This window comes from Euwallacea similis, chromosome 8, assembly GCF_039881205.1.
Source record: "Euwallacea similis isolate ESF13 chromosome 8, ESF131.1, whole genome shotgun sequence".
NCBI lineage: Eukaryota > Metazoa > Arthropoda > Insecta > Coleoptera > Curculionidae > Euwallacea > Euwallacea similis.
The window spans coordinates 4,955,041-4,977,699 of NC_089616.1; the positions used below are offsets into that span (position 1 = coordinate 4,955,041).

Genomic DNA, 22,659 nt, shown 5'->3' on the forward strand with positions numbered 1-22,659 from the left:
ATAGCCTTAGATTACCTGTTAATCGACCAGGGAACGCATATCTTTATTGTAATAATATTTGAACAGTACTATAGAGTAATAAAATATTAGTTTAAACTATTGTAAAATCGTGTCGGATAAATTTGTTGGAATTAGAATTATATAATAAATAAAAAAATACAAGTTCTACTACTCTGGGTGTCTGCTGTTGCCCTGATGATCCGGCGTCATAACCGAATCGGTCAGAGGCAGCATCAAGAAGTAATAATTATGATACTAGTCAGATTAAGCGTGGTATTACCTACTACTCACCCCCACCATCTTGCCCTGATGATTATGGTAAAACATACAGAAAAGCATTCCAAAAAAAAAGTAAAAATACAAAGATTGTATTACCTGACAATGTACTTAGCTATAAAATGTATAGGGTCCAAAAGATGGGAAATAAATATGTATTAAAAATTAAATTGGGCTTTATTTTTCAAAAAAACCTCAAGTTCTGCAAAAACAAGTTTTTGAATTATTTGTTCGCCCTTCGCCCATCTGGCCTAAACGTATTGTCGACCAGGGGGCGCTGGAACTCACGGTATCCGTTCATCTTTCTCTTTCTCACGTCGATAAACAAAACCGGATATATCCGCCCCTGTTCTGTATCGTTTAATGTAGCGATTAAACAGAGGAGCACTTGTTGTTACCAAGAAAAACCCAATAGACCAGATATAGAACCAGATTACTCGAGTGATCACATGCAAGAAAAAGGACCAAAATTTCTCTCAGTTGGAGTGTTTGCTCCACTTAACAAAACCCAATAAACAGGAAAAATCGAGTAGAAAGCACATAAAAGATAGCCTCAATACACATCCAATAATAAGTTTTGATGAGTGGTTCGTGATCTTAGCACTTAATCATCGAAATCTAGTATTTTCTGTCATTTTTTCGCTTAATAAACATTTATAAAAATGCAGTCACAAAATACCAAATAGCTAGCTAAAACCAACATACCGAAGTCCTCGATTATTATCTACAATCTTGTGTTTTCCCACCACTTAACTATATATTCCTTTCATTAAGATCCAGGAACTACTATTAAGGATTTAGTGAATGAGACTGGATTTACAGAACAATGTGGAAATCTCTTCAAAGGTTTTTCGCTTCAATTTATCCCTATTTCCCTCTTTATTATACAAAAATTTTAGCTCAGTCTTTGTCTTAATTGCAGCCGTCATTGCAGTGCAAGAAGATGAGTACCCGGCCTCATGTTCAATGAGACGAGTCTGCTCGTAAGTATTCGCAATTTGTTACCTCTTATCGCGATCAGGGTCGACAAAATGGATCACCATTTTTCAGTCATTAAAACGGCGGTGGATCAAATTTTAAATTACATATGCAAAATCATTCCTACTGTTACAACTGCTCAAATTATAATCCACGCTTATTAGACCGTCCATTGGGTGGTAGTGAACGCTAAAAACTTGTCATAACTGGTGTATCCACCTAAGGGCAAAAGTTATTTAGATAATTATCTATTAAGTACATGTGTGTTTTTTTATGTAGAAAATAATCGTTTTTTACAACCAATACAGTCGAAACTTGTTACATTCGACAGAAAAATTGAACATTGGGAATCTACACATAAGTATCATCTGCAGTTTTTAAAATTATGAGAATAGAATACAAGCAAAGAGATTTTGAAAGTGCAATTCATGTTGCAAACCACCGCTCCATGAACACGTTTACTCGGTTTAGAAACATATTTGAAGATGCTGAATTGAATTTTCGTTTAGAGGGGATGACGGAAGACGATTTATGGAATGAAGTTTATAATGATGACGTAGACACTGAATTGCCTCCACCAAGCGATGAATCAGCTTCGAAAACAGAAGATCTTGAAGATAATGGTACTGATAACATGGAACTATCAGAAATAAGCGATAACGATAGTGATTCCGAAAATGAAACAATGGCAATGTTTCAAGCTAAACTTAAGAAAACACCGCTTTCTTGTAATGTGCTTCCCGCTTGAGATCACCCAGAAATGTCTAATACGCCCCCGCCATTCACTGATATAAGCAGAATACCCGAGAAAATAACAACTGAAAAACAAAATCCTTTTTCGTTATTCCGTCTTTTCTTTGATGAAGCTCTCGTGAGCCATGTAACGTTTCAAATTAATCTATATGCGGAACAGGAACATATGTATACTGGAAAGATTTATAGCAGAACTACGAATGAGGAGATAACTGTCTTTTTAGACATAAATTTGTTAATGGATATCAAGCGTTCATCAAGTTATAAGAATTATTGGTTGACAGCTTCAGGTCTTCACATTAGGTATATCAACGCCATTATAATGCAGAAGAGCTTTTGATCGTTACTTGGTCACCTACATCTGAATAACAACTCAGCAATGCCTAATCGCCACTCGCAGCAATTTGACCATCTTTACAAGGTAAGACCAATGTTGGATGTACTTATAAAATCGTTTCTAGAGTTTTTATTGCCGAGTGAAATATTTGCTCTAAATGAATCGATGATCAAATTTAAATGCGAAAGTGCGATGAAGCAATATTTGCCAAAAAAGCCCGTTAAAAAGGGATATAAATTTTGGATGCTTTGTGATAAATCTGATTATTGTTTAAAATTTGATATCTATGTGGGAAAATCTACTGACGAAAATAAGAAAGGCACAAGAGCTCTTCTTTGACAATTTTTTCAACAACATAGAGCTCATGCAGGAACTCCAGCACAAAAAATTATATATGCGGTAAGAACAGTAAATTCTAGCCGAAAATATATGCCAAAGTTCAAACCCGACAAACAACTGAAATGAGGCGAATTTCAATGGTACATTGGTAGCTCTAAATTACTAGCCATAAAATGACAGACGAGCGGTCTGTGCAATTTGTTATCTAATTATCATAAGCCGGACGATTGCATGGAAGTGAAGCGCAAGAAAAGAGATGGAACCGTCGTATTAGTGCCATGTCCGAGAGCCCTGATTACAATGCCAACATGAATTGTGTGGATAAATTTGATCAGCTGTTAGCAAGCTACAAAATTAATAGGCAAAACAAAAATGGTGGCATCGCATATTTTCTTATATTATGGATGCTGCTGTTATAAATGCACTGCATTTACTTGCAACTGAATATAGGCGAAAGAATGAGTTCAAAAGATTTTAGAAGATCCATTATAAACACCTTATTGCACCTTCTATAATGTCATGCTAAAAAAAAACTGATTTTGGTTCGGTGGTTCAGATTACTAAAAAGCACAAAACCATATGTACCCGAACAAATAAGATTAACTTTTGCTGCCTATCAGCCACAACGTGAAATCGGGAGATGTGGTTTATGCAGTACAAAGACAAAACTAGTTCGACGAACTTTCCTTGGACAGCAAAAAAGACTATTTCCAAAGGTTCTATATTTAAAAATTCTTTACTTTTTTCATATATTTAATCTTGTCTAATTTTAAAAATAAATATAATTCAAAATCATTTTAATATTTAATTACCTATGTGCTCCGGACGTACAAAATTTTAACCATCTATTTTTTCAAACACCTAGTATTTTCTTTGAGTAAAAAGGGCATATATAACTTTCTATTTGACCAGTTATAGCAATTAACCTAAATAAAATCTTAACATTAAAAAAAAATTCTTTGTGCCACTTGGGAAATATTTCATTTCAGATTTCTGCGCCAATAAGAGTAAAACTCAAAATAGCCCAGAATCTTTTTATTTGCAGATTTCCGCACCAAATTTTCCGAATCTATCGAAAATTATAAGGCAGAGTTACAATCCTCAGACGAAGTCCTTAAATTTCAGCTGAAAAATGAAGTTGGAAATGAACTGCTGCTCATTATCCGAGGAGTGGAAAATAACACTGTACGGATAACTATTGAAGAGCCTGATTTGCACAGATATCATCTATTGTATTCACTGGAAAAAGACCCCGTGATAAACCCGTAAGATCTTTAATAAATCGAAGAAATTGTACATAAATCTCACAGAAATTAATTTAGCTTAACTGTAACATCATCAGATAACTCTTCAGTGGTTGCGTCAGACGGAAAAGGAAATAGCGTCAAAGTACAGTTGGATCCGTTGCAAATTGAAGTATTTCATAATGATGAGCTGCAAAGCGTTTTTGATGGAAGTCGGTTGATTATGGAAAACGTATTTTTAGATAAAACTTATTCGAGTATTTTTTTGGTTCTTTTTCGGTTTTAGACAAATGAGAGCCAAGTTTTTACCTTCTCAGTCAAATTCAATGACGTAAAAGCGATTAATGGGGCTTCACGAGCGCAGCTCCATTGTTAGTCTCTTCCACACTACAGACTTCAAAAGAGACCCCTATAGATTCAAAACTGTAGACTACGGAAATTACGCCATGAACTCTACAAAATCTTGTTACGGGGCTGTACCTCTTATGTATGCATTCGGGTAAGATAATCTTTAATTCTTACATTTTTCAGTGCACTCATTAATTTCCCTCTACAGAAACATAACTTCAGGACTGTTTTTTCATAATGCTGCAGAAATGTGGATTGATATCAATACTGAAGATCAATCCGCATATTTCATGGTTTACAGCGGCGTTCTTGACATTTTCCTGCTTACAGGACCAACTTTGCCGGATGCAGTGAGGCAGTACACAGATCTGACTGGAAAAGTACATTTAGCTCAAGTAAGTTTGAATTATCAACTCATCACCAAAACCTTTTTTTCTAATTAAATCTCTATTAGCTCTTAACTTTCAGCTATCATCAAAGCAGATGGGGTTATAAGAGTGAAGAGGACGTTAAGAATATCATAGAAAATTACGATAAATACAATATTCCTCTGGATGCTGTCTGGATGGATTTGGACTATACAATAGGCTACAGGTGGTTCATTTCGAACCTTACTGGCTTCCGGACTCTAAAGGTCTTCTCGACTGGATGAAAATGCTAACAGAAGAATGGTTGTAGTATCCAACCCTCATATTAAAGTAGACGATGATTATCCGATTTATGAGGCCTGCCTATATGGAAGTTACTTTATTTCCAACGAGGATGGGAGCAATTACGTGAGCTCTTGTTGGCCGGGTGATGCCAGTTGGATCGATTTTCTCAACCCAGATGCAAGAGATTATTACGCAAAGCTTCATTCATACAACAATTTCCTGTCTACTCCATCTTTAGCTGGATTTGGAATGACATGAACGAACCTATTACATTTAACGTGGCAGAGGAGAGAAGTATTCCATACGACAAAATCCAGTATGGAAATGCAACTCATGGGGATGTGCACATGTATGCCCTTACCCATGTTGATTGAAAAATTATCCAAAGTTCCTTCGCTATGTTATAATTGACACTTATTATTAGGTAATGGCCACTCATCAAGGGGTAATGGAGTGAGACGAAGGAAAACTGCGTCCTTTCATTTTATCACGGTCAGTCTTCGCGGGTTCTCAAAGATACACAGCGAATTGGGCCGGAGATACTGGAGGTTCTTTCGATTTCCTGCGCAGTTTGGTCCCGATGACTATCTCTTCTAATATGGCAAGAATTGTGTTTTATAGTGGAGATATTCCTGGGTTTTTAGAAAACGCTACTGAGGAATTAGCCACTCGATAGTATCAGGTAATTTTAATAATGTTGATAAGCCTTTACTTCTCAGTTTTGAATTAGTATATAGACGGGAGCACGGATTAGATTCTTCAGAACCCATGGGGATGAAACCATTGAACCAAGAGAACCATGGACATTTTCCGATGAAACACGAAAACTTATTGGGCAGTTTATCAAGCTCAGATATCAACATCTTCCATATTGGTACACTCAATTCTACCAACACGTCATCATTGGAAATCTGATAATATGAGGACTTTTCTATCATTATCCTGAATATGAGGTGACGTTGGATATTAATGATGAATTCCTGATTGGTAGATATTGTACTTACCAATTTCATTGAGTAGCGTTTTTACTGATGTCCTTTTCAGGTTCTGACATACTTGTTGCCAATGTATACTTCTCGAATGCAACTAGTCTGAGGGTGTATTTGCCTGGAGAAAACGACTATTGGTTTCAAATAATTGGGGAAACCAATAATGTGTACCAAGGGGGCCAGTGGTATACAATCCCTGTCGATATTATCTTTGTTAGTTTACTGCGTACGACGTATCTTTGTAGCAGGTGTTTGTGGCTCTCATTGATGCTTATCGGATATTTAAATAAAAAATACGAACATTCTGTTAAAAAATATACAAAAATATTTTCAACATTTTCCTAACATTGTTCTGTAATATTAACAGGTTAGTGGATGACGACATTGATCTATCCGGATCTACATTTGACGTCGATTCAATAATCATTGTACATCAATAACGGTATTAATTATTGGTACTCTATTTACACAATTAAATAAATTCTTTCCAATTACTCATTACAGGTAATGGCACCTACTCGATAGAATGACTTGATAATTAAAAGATACATACATAAGACTCCATCATTTATCGACAAAACTAACATATTATGTAAAAATGCATTAAGCTAACAAAGATCAGTTTAGTATATCCACATACGTGGTATACCAGGTGATTCAAGAAGGTGGCTCGCCCTTATAACTTTTTTGTTTTTAAACTTAGAAAGTTGAAATTTGGAGGGAAGTTATATGAGAATAGAGCCGATTGATTTACATTAATGACGTTTATCTAGCATTTCCAGTTTAACCGAAAATGACCTCAGCTTTCGATATTTAAATGTAATTCCCTATACATTTTTTAAATACCGAAAAACAGTTGTTCCCATTAATTAAAGATTAATCATTTAAATTGCTTATAGAAGAAAAAGTACTAAGTAAAATGACAAATTAGTATTTTCCCCCATAATTTTGATCTAAAATTGTACCTAATACGTATACCTTAGTGGCGTAGCTTGATATAAAAAACCACAAAAAAATTTTTTTTTTAATGACATATTTTTAAACACAAATGACTTCTAGATTCAAAAAAAGAAAAAATGTATAGGGCATTACATTTAAAAATCGAAAGTTGAGGTCATTTCTGGCTAAACCGGAAGTGCTACATAAGCGTCGTTAATGTCAATCAATCGGCTCTATTCTCAAATAACTTTCCTTCAAATTTCAACTTTCTAAATTTAAAAACAACAAAGTTATAAAGACGAGCCACCTTCTTGAATTACTTGGTGTACAACATATACACATATCCACATAAATATGACTGAAGGACCATTTTTCAAAGAAAATATCCTCAAAAAAAGGAAAAGTATATTCAAGAGCCATATTTCGGGATATTTTCACCCTAAATTGCTGAATTTATGTCAATGCTGTTACTCAAATAAACTATAAAAGATAATCGGTAAATACCGAAATTTTGCTTTTAATTCGAAATAAGTTATATTAAATTCGGAGGAACGTTATTAAATGAAGTCCCTGCCCGACCTTTCAACACGTGTATTTTTCCCCATTTCGGGAATGGTAAACAACGTATGTATAATATCTGCATGTTTTTCTCTGTATCCCGGCATTACTACACAATCATTTCAGTTACAATATTAATTAAGAGGGAGAAAGACTTGCCGAAAACCAGAAGGGTGATATCTTGAATGCCGATGAACAATTTGGAAACAAATTAAAATTTGAAAAAAATTCATGATGGCGTAGTCGTGGTCTTGGCTTTATTTAGACTTAATAGATCAAAGTTTTGACAATGTTATCCCAAGAATAATCCTTACGGAAATTGATATGATGCATATCCTGCCTTAAATATATGGCGTGCATGGAAATTATTCTCCTGCAAATGTTACGTATCATTTGCCCAACCATAAAACACACAGATGAAAAACAGAAATTATGTTTTTAATCGGACAGTTGTAAATGATGTCAAATTTGAAGAAATGTCACCATATCAAGCCCCCTACAACCGATTTTAAATATGTTTTTTTCCCTTTTCGAGAATGGTAAATAACTTATCTATATCATCCATATTTTTCCCCCCATATAGGCGTTAATTATACTCTAGCTTTACTTAAAATATTCATAAAAAACTATAATTATTTACCAAAAAACTGCAGAATCCACAGGACGTACACATCGGACGCGTTTGAAACAATATGTTTGAAACAATTGAAGATTTGGAAAAGTGAGCGCGCGCAGCCCTGGCCCTCTTAATAATAATGAAAATAACCGCCAAACGGCAACTTTAGAGTTACGCGTATAGATGACGACGGCTGCTTAAATGTCAAGAATAAAGGTTACTGGATACTCAGAAGTTATTTTTATGTTTATTTTTCCAGTTTTTTCCAAATGTGAAGGTAAGTTATCAGTTCTTAAATTAAAAATAATTATTTATTGTCATTTAAAGAAGGGCCTATATTCTTGTAATAGGAGCTGCTTTTTGTGTTTATATAACCGCGATTTCAACATCTATGAATCGCGTTTATTAAATTTTTGGGAGATGTTGTGTGTTAAGATCTGAAGCTGATGTATCTCGTGTTACCTTCCACAGAAACACTCCTGACAATATTCAAACTCTTTTATTTGACTCATTAAACCCCCCTCTTACAACATTTTAATACTAGTGGAAAACTGCTCCTTGGTGTAAGTGCCATCTCCTGAAAAACAAAAATTTATGCAATTGAACCTCTCTGATTATGGAGATTTTATTACCATTATTTGTGTAAACGTAGAATGAATTAGTTTCCAGCGGATTAAATCCAGAAGAGTCAGCATCCTCATCAATCGACCTGAAACAAATCGGTTGCGCAATTTTCCCTTTTTAATGATTATTCTTGTTTTACTCACAGAGCAGTTATATTAACACCATCATATGCTAACGCATAATAGGCGTACTTTTTGTTCAAATACTCAAAACTTTCAAAATCATCATAATACAGCTTCCCATTGGCATTTCCGTTCTAAAATTATGATTATTAAAGTTATATTCAAAAAATGCTTAAAAATATACCTCATCGAGTGTCAGATGAAACTCATATGAATCTTGCAACTCGGAAGTAGATCTTCCAATTTCAGTTTTGCGACTCAGTGTTGCTCCTGATTTATAGAAAAACAGGAATCTTTTAAAATTAAACACAAACGGAAGGATGACTGCTAGATTCGGTTAAAGTGTTTATATCATTTCTATGTTTTCTGACGGTATTTTTGCCAATTTTTACAGCTTTCGATTTTATAAGTCTTATTTTGTGAGAAGTGATGCCAATGATTAAAGTACCGGTGATATTTGCATGTATTCTGTAATGATATGTCGTGATTTTTTACAGCATTGTCATCAGTTTTTCACAATTTTTGTAGATATTTCGGCCAATGAGACTTTAACTCATGACGGTAAAATCAGAGAATATGGCGGCATCATCACCTCTTACGTTTCTATTGTTTTAAATCAGTGCAAAGTTGCATATTTGAGTAGTAATCGAATTTTAGTTTTTAGTTATTTAGAACTCTTTTTGGAAATATTAAAAAATGAACTACCTATGAACGTCGGAATTTCAATTTTTTGTTTTTATAACTATCGAAACATGCAAATTTTAAAGGCAATTTAACCCATTAACGCCCAAACAATAACTAGATTTAACATCGAATTATCTTTTATTGAAACTTGTTGAAACACATATACAGGTCACGCATTTGTGAAATAAAAATCGAGAAAGTAAATTTTAACGAAAATAAACAGCTGCACTCATATGAGTACATTGTGCATATTCGGTTCTATTTGCTATGAAACATTTCAAAACAGTCTTTTTCAATACATAAAGTAACAAAACATTTTTTACATTACCCTCTTATGTGTACTTGACATAAGCGGCAGCGAAATTGATTGGTTATTTGTTGGGGGAAGTGTCCGTTGGAATTTTGCAGGATGCTTTCTAGAATGCTGGTACTATTCCTAGATCTCTTGTTCTGCTTGGTGAAAAACGTAAGGTAGTATTTTGTTAAATGTCTCGTGAAAAATAATAAGTCCATTTCTCAATTGGACTAAGGCTTTTTCAACTCTTCGGCAACTAACTCAGCTCTCTCAAATGCTCCATTAGACATTGACTGTCAGCGACTATAATTACCTCCAATTTTTTGCTAATTTAGTGGGAAAATGCTAGGGTCCTTTATGCGCAATAAACTGCTTTTTGGTTTCTTTGCTAATAAAAGTTGAATTCGTTTAGCAGCAATGGTCTCATTGCCGTTATTCTCCTATTGTGAATTCGAGTTTGATTCATTTTCTTCTGCATTATTCGAAGGTCTTACAAAAACTTCTAGCATACCAAGAACATCACGAAGTAAATCTGCGCAATTTAAATTGTCATCGTTAAGGTCTTCTTCATCCGTCATTTAATCTGCATTTGACGGGCGAATGACAATATCAATATTCTCGTTGCTACATAAAGCAGCAAAATTTGTGACGACATCTAAATTTCGTAGTTTCTTATGATCATCACGCTGAAAGCGATATTGATGGGCTGTCTGCAGTCAATCCAAGCTCTATTGTATGATGTTATTATACAGGGTGTTCCGGAATGATGATCAAATCTTTTAACAGGGTATTCTACCAGCCATTTTAGAGGGGAACTTTCGTATGAAATTTTTCAATTTGGGCCCTTCCTGTCGAGATATTCGAGTTTCAAAATGGCGGAAAATAATCATTTCTCTTTTTTTTCTAAAAAATGGTAACACTTAGAAATTTCAATATTGGTACACATTATCAGCTAGTTCAACTCTATTTTCTGGTAGTGTTTGTTCTGTGATTCACGTTTCTGAAGGGCTGGAATCAGCAACTCCTAATTTTATTTCTTTCAGAACTTTTTTCTGCAATAGCCGATTTCGATAAAACTTTTTTTTAAATACTACACATAATTTTAAAACTTTTTTTATTCTCATCATTTTTGCATATAATTAACAGTTGGCGTAAAATAAATAAAAATCGTTCTTCTTACCCTATTAATCTCCATAAAGCTGTGATTATTATGAATTTTCAAGTGGGTTTCTTTCAGCAACTGGATGAAGTACGACGAGTGGGTTCATTCAAGAAAGGCACAATGGTAACTGGACACAACGTAGCTGATATAGTTGTGATCTTAAAAACTCTGCCAACAAAAGAGGCTGTTGAAGCCCTAGGCAATAAAGTGAGAGATGATTTGAAGAATTTAATGAAAAATGAAATTGTCCTTAAAGGAGAGCAACTGGCTCACTCAACAAATGAACGTTGTCTCGAAATACGTAATGCTTTTGCTTGGGTGAGAGTGCTGGTCACCACTTTATACCATAACATCCGCAAATTGGACCCAGAGATTCATCTGGATCAAAAGATAATGTTAAGCCATTTAGCAGCTATTCGTCATAGTAGGTGGTTTGAGGAGAACGCGCATCATTCCTCAATTAAAGTGCTCATACGTCTTCTACGCGATGTGAGATCTAGATTTGAAGGTTTCGAGTCTTTGACGCCATGGATGTTGGATCTCCTAGCTCATTTCACCATCATGCATAATCCAAGCAGACAGGCATTGCCTATCAACGTGGCTTTCCGCAGAGTTTTTCAACTGTTAGCTGCGGGCCTTTTCTTGCCAGGATCTGCAGGTATAACTGATCCTTGTGAAGGGGTCAGCTTGAGGATACATACAGCTATAACCTTGGAGCAACAGGACATTTGCTGCCTTACTGCACAAACTTTATTGAGAGTTTTATCTCATGGAGGCTACAAGCAGATCCTGGGGATGGAGGGAAGCAACAATATTGCTAAGGAAATGTCTGTATGGGATGGAGTGGTCGTGTCTCCTTTGGACAAAGCTTATGAGAATCCACCGGAGAAGAAGGACGGAGATGAGGACGAGGAAATGGAAGACAGCGAAGGGGATGAAAGTATGGAAACCCTAGAGGTTTAAATATTTCGGATTACTTTACTGCCTTTTGTTAATTTGTGAATTCAATTTAAGTTTGTTATGTATATCGCGTTTTTCAATCTCGATATAGATAAATTGAATCAGTAACTTTTTGTATTTTTTAAATTTCATTAAAAAAGATATACAATTTTAATCATTTTATTTCATATAAACCTGCATATAACCAACAAAATACCTTCTAGCTCAGCTACTTTTCTAGTAAAAATAATCAATTTAAATTCATTTCAAATACTTACAGTTTGTCACAAATTAGTGGTAATCAGAGATTAAAAGTTGATCTAAAATAATAATCACTTACCAGGGACCATAGTGAGTGATAGTTTGAATTTAAATTGGGGATTTAGGGAAGTAAATATTTAAACATAAAACTCGATTGTTGTTGACAATTTAGTGGATACTATTAACAAATTTGAAACATACTATACATCCCTAATTCTCAGATTTACATGCAAGGGTTAAACTGCGCTGACATATCTGCCCGATTTCAGTAAATTGGGTCGTTAACATTAGCTCTGGGTGGCCTAAAAAGATTGCCCTGAGGTAGGCATACACAGATTTTATACTGGGAGGGAGGACCGATAGAATAAGATTACTCGAGCGATCACGTACAAGGAAAAGAACCAAAATTTCTTTTTGTTGCAGTGTTTTCTCTACTTAGCAAAACTCAATAATAAGGAAAAATCGAGTAGAAAGAACATAAAAGATAGCCTCAATACGCATCCAATAAGTTTTGATAAATGGTTCTTGACCTTAGCATTTAAGTATCGAAATCTAGTGTTTTCTATAACTTGTTCACTTAGTAAACATTTATAAAAATACTGTCACAAAATGCCAAATACCTTAGATAAAACGAAGATATATACAAGTTCTTCATGATTATCTACACTCTTGTGTTTTCCCACCACTTAACTATATATACCTTTCATTAAAATGTAGGAAGTACCATTGATGATTTAGTGAATGAGACTGGATTTATAGAACAATGTGGACATCTTTTCCAAGGTTTTTCTTTTCAATTTATCCAGATTTCCTTTTATATTATATAAAAATTTTAGTTGTCTCTTTGTCTTAATTGCCGCCATTGCAGTGCAGGGAGATGAGTTCCCGGCCTCATGTTCAATGAGGCGAGTCTGCTCGTAAGTATTCGAATTTTGTTAAACTCAAAATAGCCCAGAATCTTTTTATTTGCAGAGATTTCCGCACCAAAGTTCCCGAATCTAACGAAATTTACAAAGCAGAGTTACAATCCTCAGACGAAGTCCTTGAATTTCAGCTGAAAAATGAAGTTGGAAATGAACTGCTGCTCATTATCCGAGGAGTGGAAAATAACACTGTACGGATAACTATTGAAGAGCCTGATTTGCACAGATATCATCTATTGTATTCACTGGAAAAAGACCCCGTGATAAACCCGTAAGATCTTTAATAAATTGAAGAAATTGTACATAAATCTCACAGAAATTAATTTAGCTTAACTGTAACATCATCAGATAACTCTTCAGTGGTTGCGTCAGACGGAAAAGGAAATAGCGTCAAAGTACAGTTGGATCCGTTGCAAATTGAAGTATTTCATAATGATGAGCTGCAAAGCGTCTTTGATGGAAATCGGTTGATTATGGAAAACGTATTTTTAGATAAAACTTATTCGAGTATTTTTTTGGTTCTTTTTCGGTTTTAGACAAATGAGAGCCAAGTTTTTACCTTCTCAGTCAAATTCAATGACGTAAAGCGATTAATGGGGCTTCACGAGCGCAGCTCCATTGTTAGTCTCTTCCACACTACAGACTTCAAAAGAGACCCCTATAGATTCAAAACTGTAGACTACGGAAATTACGCCATGAACTCTACAAAATCTTGTTACGGGGCTGTACCTCTTATGTATGCATTCGGGTAAGATAATCTTTAATTCTTACATTTTTCAGTGCACTCATTAATTTCCCTCTACAGAAACATAACTTCAGGACTGTTTTTTCATAATGCTGCAGAAATGTGGATTGATATCAATACTGAAGATCAATCCGCATATTTCATGGTTTACAGCGGCGTTCTTGACATTTTCCTGCTTACAGGACCAACTTTGCCGGATGCAGTGAGGCAGTACACAGATCTGACTGGAAAAGCACATTTACCTCAAGTAAGTTTGAATTATCAACTCATCACCAAAATCTTTTTTTTTAATTAAATCTCTATTAGCTCTGGACTTTGAGCTATCACCAAAGCAGATGGGGTTATAAGAGTGAAGACGACGTTAGAGATATCGTCGAAAATTACGATAAATACAATATTCCCGTTGATGCTGTCTGGATGGATTTGGATTATACAATAGGCCGCAGATGGTTCACTTGGGATCCTACCGGTTTTCCTGACCCTAAAGGTCTTCTCGACTGGATGAAAAGTCAGGCTAACAGGAGAATGGTTGTAGTATCCGATCCTCATATTAAAATAGATGAGGATTACCCAATCTATGAGGCCTGTCTGAATGGAAGTTACTTTATTGCTAACGAGGATGGGAGCAATTACGTGAGCTCTTGTTGGCCGGGTGATGCCAGTTGGATCGATTTTCTCAACCCAGATGCGAGAGATTATTACGCAAAGCTTCATTCATACGACAATTTCTTGTCTACTCCATCTTTAGGCGGGTTTTGGAATGATATGAACGAACCTACTGCATTTGATGATTCACAGGAAAGGAGCATTCCATACGACAAAATCCAGTATGGAAATGCAACTCATGGGGATGTGCACAACATGTATGCCCTTACCCAGGTTGATTGGAAAGTTATTCAAAGTTCCTTCGCTATGTTACAATGAACACTTATTATTAGGTAATGGCCACTCATCAAGGTTTAATGGAGCGAGACGAAGGAAAACTGCGTCCTTTCATTTTATCTCGGTCAGTCTTCGCGGGTTCTCAAAGATACACAGCGAATTGGGCCGGAGATACTGGAGGTTCTTTCGATTTCCTGCGCAGTTTGGTCCCGATGACTATCTCTTCTAATATGGCAGGAATTGTGTTTTATGGTGGAGATATTCCTGGATTTTTAGGAAACCCTACTGAGGAATTGGCCACCCGATGGTATCAGGTAATTTTAATGACATCGATAAGCTTTAGTTCTTAATTTTGAATTGGTATATAGACGGGAGCATGGATTACATTCTTCAGAGCCCATGGGGATCAAGGCTCTAACCGAAGAGAACCATGGACATTCTCTAATGAAACCCGAGAACTTATTGGGCAATCTATTAAGCTCAGATATCAACATCTTCCATATTGGTACACTCAATTCTACCAACACGTCATCACTGGAGATCCAATAATACGAGGACTTTTCTATGATTATCCTGAAGATGACGTGGCGTTAGATATTAATGATGAATTCTTGATTGGTGAATGCTTACCAGTTTCATTGAGTAGTGTTTATTGCTAATGTCCTTTTTAGGTTCCGATATACTTGTTGCCAATGTATACTTCTCGAATGCAACTAGTCTGAGGGTGTATTTGCCTGGAGAAAACGACTATTGGTTTCAAATAACTGGGGAAACCAATAATGTGCATCAAGGGGGCCAGTGGTATACAATCCCAGTCGATATTACCTTTGTTAGTTTACTACATACATGTGTCTTTGTAATAGATTTTTAATTTTAAATTTAGATTCCAGTTTTCTATAAATCAGGAGCAATATTGAGCCGTAAAACTGAAATTGGAAGATCTACTTCCGAGTTGCAAGATTCATATGAGTTTCATGTGATACTTGATGAGGTATATTTTTAAGCATTTTTTGAATATAACTTTAATAATCATAATTCTAGAACGGAAATGCCAATGGGAAGCTGTATTATGATGATTTTGAAAGTTTTGAGTATTTGAACAAAAAGTACGCCTATTATGCGTTAGCATATGATGGTGTTAATATAACTGCTCTGTGAGTAAAACAAGAATAATCATTAAAAAGGGAAAATTGCGCAACCGATTTGTTTCAGGTCGATTGATGAGGATGCTGACTCTTCTGGATTTAATCCGCTGGAAACTAATTCATTCTACGTTTACACAAATAATGGTAATAAAATCTCCATAATCAGAGAGGTTCAATTGCATAAATTTTTGTTTTTCAGGAGATGGCACTTACACCAAGGAGCAGTTTTCCACTAGTATTAAAATGTTGTAAGAGGGGGGTTTAATGAGTCAAATAAAAGAGTTTGAATATTGTCAGGAGTGTTTCTGTGGAAGGTAACACGAGATACATCAGCTTCAGATCTTAACACACAACATCTCCCAAAAATTTAATAAACGCGATTCATAGATGTTGAAATCGTGGTTATATAAACACAAAAAGCAGCTCCTATTACAAGAATATAGGCCCTTCTTTAAATGACAATAAATAATTATTTTTAATTTAAGAACTGATAACTTACCTTCACATTTGGAAAAAACTGGAAAAATAAACATAAAAATAACTTCTGAGTATCCAGTAACCTTTATTCTTGACATTTAAGCAGCCGTCGTCATCTATACGCGTAACTCTAAAGTTGCCGTTTGGCGGTTATTTTCATTATTATTAAGAGGGCCAGGGCTGCGCGCGCTCACTTTTCCAAATCTTCAATTGTTTCAAATATATTGTTTCAAACGCGTCCGATGTGTACGTCCTGTGGATTCTGCAGTTTTTTGGTAAATAATTATAGTTTTTTATGAATATTTTAAGTAAAGCTAGAGTATAATTAACGCCTATATGGGGGGAAAAATATGGATGATATAGATAAGTTATTTACCATTCTCGAAAAGGGAAAAAAACATTCAAAATCGATAGTAGGAAGCTTGATATGGTGACATTTCTCCGAATTTAACAGCATTTACAACTGTCTGAGTAAAAATATAATTTCTGTTTTTCTCCTGTGTGTTTTATGGTCTATTTGAGTTGAGCCGTGTAATATTCAATTAAGTCCCCTCCTACTCCCGTAGCTGATTCTTGAGCTTCTAAACTATAACTCTGTTTTTTATTTTTCTACTGTGTGTTTTACAATTTACTTGAGTTGAGCAAATGATACGTAACATTTGCAGGAGAATAATTTCCATGCACGCCATATATTTAAGGCAGGATATGCATCATATCAATTTCCGTGAGGATTATTCTTGGGATAACATTGTCAGGACTTTGATCTATTAAGTCTAAACAAAGGCAAGACCACGACTACGCCATGAACTTTTTTCAAATTTTCATTTGTTTCCAGATTGTTCATCGGCATTCAAAATATCATTCTTCTGGTGTTCGGTAAGTCTTTCTCGTTCTTAATTAATATTGTAACTGAAATTATTGTGTAATAATGCCGGGATACAGAGAAAAACATGCAGATATTATACATACGTTGTTTACCATTCCCGAAATGGGGAAAAATACACGTGTTGAAAGGTCGGGCAGGGACTTCATTTAATGGCGTTCCTCCGAATTTTACATTACTTATTTCGAATTAAAAGCAAAGTTACGGTATTTACCGTGTATCTTTTATGGCTTATCTGAATAATAGTACGGACACAAAACTAGCAATTTGAGGTCAAAAGACCTGTTATGTCTCAATTGGCTCTTGAATATACTTTTTTCCTTTTTAAGGATATTTTCTTCGAGAAATGGAGCTTCGGTCATGTTTATACCGTGTGGATATATACAATATATGTGGGTACATAAAACTGATTGTTATTAGATTAAATACATTTTTACAGAATATGTTTGTTTTAAAGATCAGTGATGGAGTCTTATGGTCTTGAATATGTACCTTTGAATTCATCAAATCGCTCTGTCGAGTAGGTGCCATCACCTGTAATTAGTAATTGGAAAAAATTTATTTAAATGAGTAAATAAAATACCAATAATTAATACCGTTATTGATGTATATGATCGCTGCATCGACATCAAATGTAAATCCAGATGGATCAATGTCGTCATCCACTAACCTGTTAATATTACAGAGCAATGTTAGGAAAATGTTGACAATATTATTATATATTTTTTAAGTGAATTTCCGTATTTTTTACTTAAGTAACCGATAATTAACAATGAGAAGCTATAAACCAGAGAATGATTGCGAGGTTCAGTTAGAGCGCTTATGGCATTTCCGCTAGTTTTTACAGCGTCTCGATTTTGTTCTTTTGTATGAAAAGTGATTGTGAAACAATAGCAATTATGAAAATATTTATGGTATTTGTGGGTATTCTGTAATGATATCTCATGATTTGTTACGGCATTACCCTCAGTTTTTTAACTATTGCTGTAGATTTCTTAGACAATGAGATACTAACTCATGACCGCTAAATCAGATTATGTAACGTCATCATGACCTTTTACGTTTTTGTTGTTTTAAATTGCCTTACTTTTAGTGGAATATTCCGATCCTTATTTGCTACATACCCAGGTCTTCTAGTTAGATTATTGGTTTAAAATAAACATATACATACTTCGCATCCAGAGTGCTGTTTTCGTAAGTAATTTCCAAGTAAACATATTTCTTGTCCAAGTATGCAAAACTCTGGAAGTCATCAAAGTACAACCGTCCCTTGGCATATCCCTTTAAAAAATTCTAATAGATTTACAAAATACTTGAAACCCAAGTTTACCTCATCCACCACTACATGTAGCTCATAAGGCTCAAGTTTTAACTCTGCGGTAGATCTACCAACTTTGGCCTTCTTGCTGATGATACTTCCGGATTTGTAGAAGACTGGAATCTAATTTAAACATTAAATATTTTTATTACAACGTTTTTAAGCTGCCAATGCTTTATATCTACAGAAGAAATGTCCACAGGAATCGTGTACCATTCTCCTCCTTGGTAGACCTTATGGGAGTCTCCGGTAATCTGGAACCAAAGGTCATATTTTCCCGGAAGGTACACTCTTAGACTAGTCGCATTAGCAAAATAGATATTCGCCACTAGGATATTTGGGCCTGGAATTTATACGTTAAATCCTGTAATAATAAGACCTATAAAGTCGTCCTACCGACTAGGAACTCATCATTAATATCTAGAGCCTCGTCATCATGAGGATATTGATAAAATAGAGCTCTTACTATGGGATCACCAGTGAGAGTATGCTCAAAGAACTGTGTATACCAATAAGGTAAATGTTGGTACCTCATTTCAATAGATTGATGAATTAGTTCCCTAGTCTCGTTAGAAAAAGCCCAGGGCTCTCTAGGGAGGGTAGTCATGTCACCATGTGCTCTAAAGAATGTAATCCAAGCCCCAATCTAAAAAACCAGTGGCCATTTTTTTTAGTTATAAAAATGATCGTCATATTATTTTATTTACTTGGTACCATCTGGTGGCCAATTCCTCAGTGGGATTACCACCAAACCCAGGAACGTCTCCTCCATAAAAAACTATCCCAGCCAAATTTGAGTTTATCGTCATGGGAACAATCATTCTCTGATAGTCATAACCTCCTCCAGTGTCTCCAGCCCACTTAGCAGTGTACCTTTGAGCCCCAGCGAAAATTGATCTGGACAGAACAAAAGGGCGCAGCTGCCCTTGATCTCGCTCCATGAGCCCTTGATGGGTGGCCATGACCTACACTTAACTATAAGATATTTGAGAGAGAGAATACTGTGAGAAAAAACCTGAAGCATTCCATAAATGTTGTGCACTTCTCCATGAGTGACATTTCCGTAATGTAAAGCGTCGTAAGGAAGGCTTCTTTCGTCGTTGTCATTGAAGGATGCAGGTTCATTCATGTCGTTCCAGAATCCAGCCAAAGTGGACGTAGAAGGAAAAAAATCATAGGAATGTAAACTTGCGTAATAATCTCTCGCTTCAGGATTTAAGAAATCCACCCAGCTGGAATCTCCCGGCCAGCAAGTGCTCACAAAATTACTTCCATTCTCATTGTAGATAAAATATTTATTTTCTAGGCAATTTTTGAAAATTTCATAATCTTCATCAACTTTAATATGTGGATCTGAGATAACGATCATTTTTCGTTCAGCCTGGGAATCCACCCAATTTAATAATCCCACAGGATCAGGAAACTCAGTTTCATTCCAAGTAAAATATCTGCGACCGACAGTGTAGTCCAAATCCAACCATACTGCATCCACAGGAATGTTGTATTTATCGAAATTTTCCACAATACCCCTAACTTCTTCGTCAGTCTTGTACCCATACCTGCTTTGATGGTATCCTAAAGCCCATAGCTGGAATAATTATTAAGTACCAAATAAAAACTCTGTTGTGATAAGTATCTATTTACCTGAGGCAAATGAGGTTTTCCAGTTAAATCTGTATACTGTCTTACAGCTTCAACTAGACTAGGTCCAGTTAGAATGAAAAGGTCCAGAACTCCGCTATAAACCATAAAATAAGCTGATTGATCTTCAGTGTTGATATCAATCCACATTTCTCCTGCATTATGCAGGAAAACTCCCGAAACATGATTATTTCTGAAATTTCCTCTTCAATGATTTTAGATCGTAAAATTTTCAACCAAACCAACCCTAATCCATAGATAAGAGGCACAGTCCCATACATGGGTTTCGTGGAATTTATCCTTTGATAGGCATAATCCACGTTCTTGAATCTATAGGGATCTAGTTTAAGATCTGCAGTGTGGTATAAACTCACTATTGAAGCTCTTTCATGGAGTCCTATTAGGCGTTTGACCTCATTAAATTGGACTGCAAAAGTGAAAGCTTGGCTCTCTTTAGTCTAAAACGGATTTATTTTCGACGTTTGCCTGGCAAATTTCTTCACAACTATAAATACGTTTTCCATAATTAATCTATTTCCATCCAGAACTGTTTCCAAAATAGAGCCGTGATAAAACTGGATTTGCAGTGAGGAATCCCATAGGACTATCACAGTAGAGTATCCAGTGTCATCTGATGCAGTTAATGAAGTCTCGTTTTTGAATGTTACGTTCAGTCTTTAAAAAATAAAATATAATGAATATAAGAGGGATTATGTAGTCGCTTACGGGGTTAGAGTCGGTTCCTTTTCCAAAGAATACTCCAAGTGGTAGCGATGTTCATCAGGTTCTTCTATGGTGACTCGGAATGTGTTGTTTTGCACCCCTCTCACAATTAGGGTCAAATTGTTTCCAGCTTTGTTTTGAAGCGCAAATTGAAGAATTCCATCAACAGCTTCAGCAGTCACTACTTGGTAGGTTTCTTCTGACGTAGGGATTCTCGTTCGATAGTCGCTGTAGGTGATGTGGTGGGGAGGATTGATAATAGAGAAAAAGAGTTAATAAGGGAACTTACCTGCAAATTGGTCTCATAGCACATGAAGCTGGGTATTCGTCGTCGCTTAGGCATGGTGAAATCACAGCTATAATCGCCAAAAGTCTATAAAGGAAAAGAAAGAAACATACTGTGATAATTATTGCTTCTATACAGCAATTTACCTTAGAAAAAAACTTTGCATTGTTTATACAGACGACGTTTTAATTGTGTCATGCACTTAAACGTTTAAAAAGATCATTAGAACTGCTTGGAAAGTATGAAACTCGTTTATTTTATTTAATTGATATAATATATATCTATGTATAAAAGTTCAAGAAGTTTGTTTGTCGATCATAACGATCTGATAAAAACAATATCAAGTTGTTAGCGTCAACAAGCTTCCTATGCATAAAAAAGTCCAAAAAATATATGTCGGGATAACATTAGGAACGTTTTCCATGTTTAACATTATAATATTTTAGAAAATAAAAGTAGAAAGGCAAACTAACGAATTCACTACTACTCGACCGCCCTTCTGCCCTTCTATCTCTTAACTGCTTGTTCCTTTCTTCTTCTTAACTTTCCCCGATCGGGTGGTCCTTCAGACCCAAAAGGGAGTACCTGCTAGTCCCTGTTTCGCGTGGACAAATCCCACATGTGGGCACTTAATTATGTCGGTAGTAGTGACCTCGTTTGACAATGCTTTATCTTCAAGATGGCTTTGTCAGTCTGCCCCTCATCTATTATCGGTTCTAATGGTACAATTCTAACTTAAGGACTAATAAATCTCCGACATATACATATAGATGAATTAAAACTCTTTGAATGAGATAAGGGCAAATTGACTTCTGTTGCAGTTCCGATTTAATATTTAATGATGAGGAAATGATTGCCGGTCTTAACAAGTCTGGCGCCCTGTGCCAAATTTTTAATCACCGTTCCCGTACCCCCAAAGAAAAACAGCGGTCTTTTTTGATAGGCGCCCAATCTCACACCACCGTAAGGTCAATATTGGGCGTGAGGCGATTTCCTTAAAAAATTGCTCAAATTAATTGTCTCCATGAGCTTTATAAAACATCGTATTCTATTTAATTGGTCATATCTTTTTAGTCCCTAAGATACAGCACCACATGGGTCCCTAACTTTTACGTTTTTGAGTTGCCAAAAATAATGGTTAAAAAATGCTTTTCCTAGGCTCTATGATCTCAAGTTAACATACAGTGACTCGCATTAATATTCGGACACTATGGTATTTTTGGAAATATTAAGTTTTTTGCTAACTTATTATTAAGTAACATTATTTATTGCGTAATCATTAGTTACAACCATGTTTCTAGTATACAGTGAGTCAATAAAGTGTTCATACATTAACCTTTTTTTCAATATTCTTCTTAGTGTAATTTTTTTATTTGAATTTAATTAGAAATATCTTTTAAATCAATATCGGCAATCTCTTTAGAAATAAGAAAAATAAAAGTGAAGTGATTTGAACACTTTATTTCGAAAATAAAAAATTAATTGATTTGACGACAAGAAATTATGCAAAAAAAATCTC

General features: G+C 35.3%; 4 protein-coding genes and 1 long non-coding RNA gene across 7 annotated transcripts in view; 4 read left to right on the forward strand and 1 right to left on the reverse strand.

Moving 5' to 3' along the window:
- Positions 1–1,029: 1,029 nt before the first annotated feature.
- On the forward strand, positions 1,030–3,852 carry LOC136410347 (uncharacterized). The gene is made up of 3 exons (XR_010752228.1): positions 1,030–1,122; positions 1,176–1,259; positions 3,729–3,852. It is a non-coding gene; the product is annotated as an uncharacterized lncRNA (long non-coding RNA).
- A 168-nt stretch (positions 3,853–4,020) lies between these two features.
- LOC136410342 (neutral alpha-glucosidase AB-like) lies at positions 4,021–5,295 on the forward strand. 2 transcript variants are annotated; one of them, XM_066392463.1, is made up of 4 exons: positions 4,021–4,159; positions 4,214–4,426; positions 4,484–4,670; positions 4,730–5,295. In XM_066392463.1, the coding sequence occupies exons 2-4, from the start codon at positions 4,272–4,274 to the stop codon at positions 4,925–4,927; spliced, it is 540 nt and encodes a 179-aa protein (XP_066248560.1). In that variant the 5' UTR covers positions 4,021–4,159; positions 4,214–4,271; the 3' UTR covers positions 4,928–5,295. The 2 variants fall into 2 exon arrangements, with proteins under 2 accessions (XP_066248560.1, XP_066248561.1); XM_066392464.1 differs by having other exon boundaries at positions 4,744–5,295.
- A 5,703-nt stretch (positions 5,296–10,998) lies between these two features.
- On the forward strand, positions 10,999–11,929 carry LOC136410337 (interleukin enhancer-binding factor 2 homolog). The gene has a single exon (XM_066392458.1). It carries the CDS (start codon positions 11,038–11,040, stop codon positions 11,878–11,880), a length of 843 nt encoding a protein of 280 aa, XP_066248555.1. The 5' UTR covers positions 10,999–11,037; the 3' UTR covers positions 11,881–11,929.
- An 898-nt stretch (positions 11,930–12,827) lies between these two features.
- LOC136410314 (neutral alpha-glucosidase C-like) overlaps positions 12,828–22,659 on the forward strand; it is a 98,323-nt gene continuing 88,491 nt past the window's right edge. The window contains exons 1-14 of one of the 2 annotated variants that reach the window (XM_066392411.1): positions 12,828–12,900; positions 12,954–13,034; positions 13,090–13,311; positions 13,369–13,522; positions 13,577–13,788; positions 13,846–14,032; positions 14,092–14,664; positions 14,724–14,981; positions 15,036–15,285; positions 15,339–15,496; positions 15,551–15,658; positions 15,709–15,821; positions 15,880–15,956; positions 16,012–16,064. In XM_066392411.1, the coding sequence (XP_066248508.1) occupies positions 12,881–12,900; positions 12,954–13,034; positions 13,090–13,311; positions 13,369–13,522; positions 13,577–13,788; positions 13,846–14,032; positions 14,092–14,664; positions 14,724–14,981; positions 15,036–15,285; positions 15,339–15,496; positions 15,551–15,658; positions 15,709–15,821; positions 15,880–15,956; positions 16,012–16,064 (2,466 nt within the window). In that variant the 5' untranslated portion in view covers positions 12,828–12,880. Of the gene's footprint in view, positions 12,901–12,953; positions 13,035–13,089; positions 13,312–13,368; positions 13,523–13,576; positions 13,789–13,845; positions 14,033–14,091; positions 14,665–14,723; positions 14,982–15,035; positions 15,286–15,338; positions 15,497–15,550; positions 15,659–15,708; positions 15,822–15,879; positions 15,957–16,011; positions 16,109–22,659 lie in introns of those variants that run through there. The other variant, XM_066392410.1, reaches the window with a different exon arrangement.
- Positions 17,566–21,393, reverse strand: LOC136410313 (neutral alpha-glucosidase C-like). The gene is made up of 14 exons (XM_066392409.1): positions 21,287–21,393; positions 21,144–21,227; positions 20,858–21,082; positions 20,647–20,806; positions 20,378–20,589; positions 20,135–20,324; positions 19,506–20,078; positions 19,198–19,455; positions 18,887–19,136; positions 18,676–18,833; positions 18,503–18,613; positions 18,344–18,453; positions 17,769–17,842; positions 17,566–17,706 (listed from the first exon to the last, which is right to left on the reverse strand). The coding sequence occupies exons 1-14, from the start codon at positions 21,304–21,306 to the stop codon at positions 17,645–17,647; spliced, it is 2,487 nt and encodes an 828-aa protein (XP_066248506.1). The 5' UTR covers positions 21,307–21,393; the 3' UTR covers positions 17,566–17,644.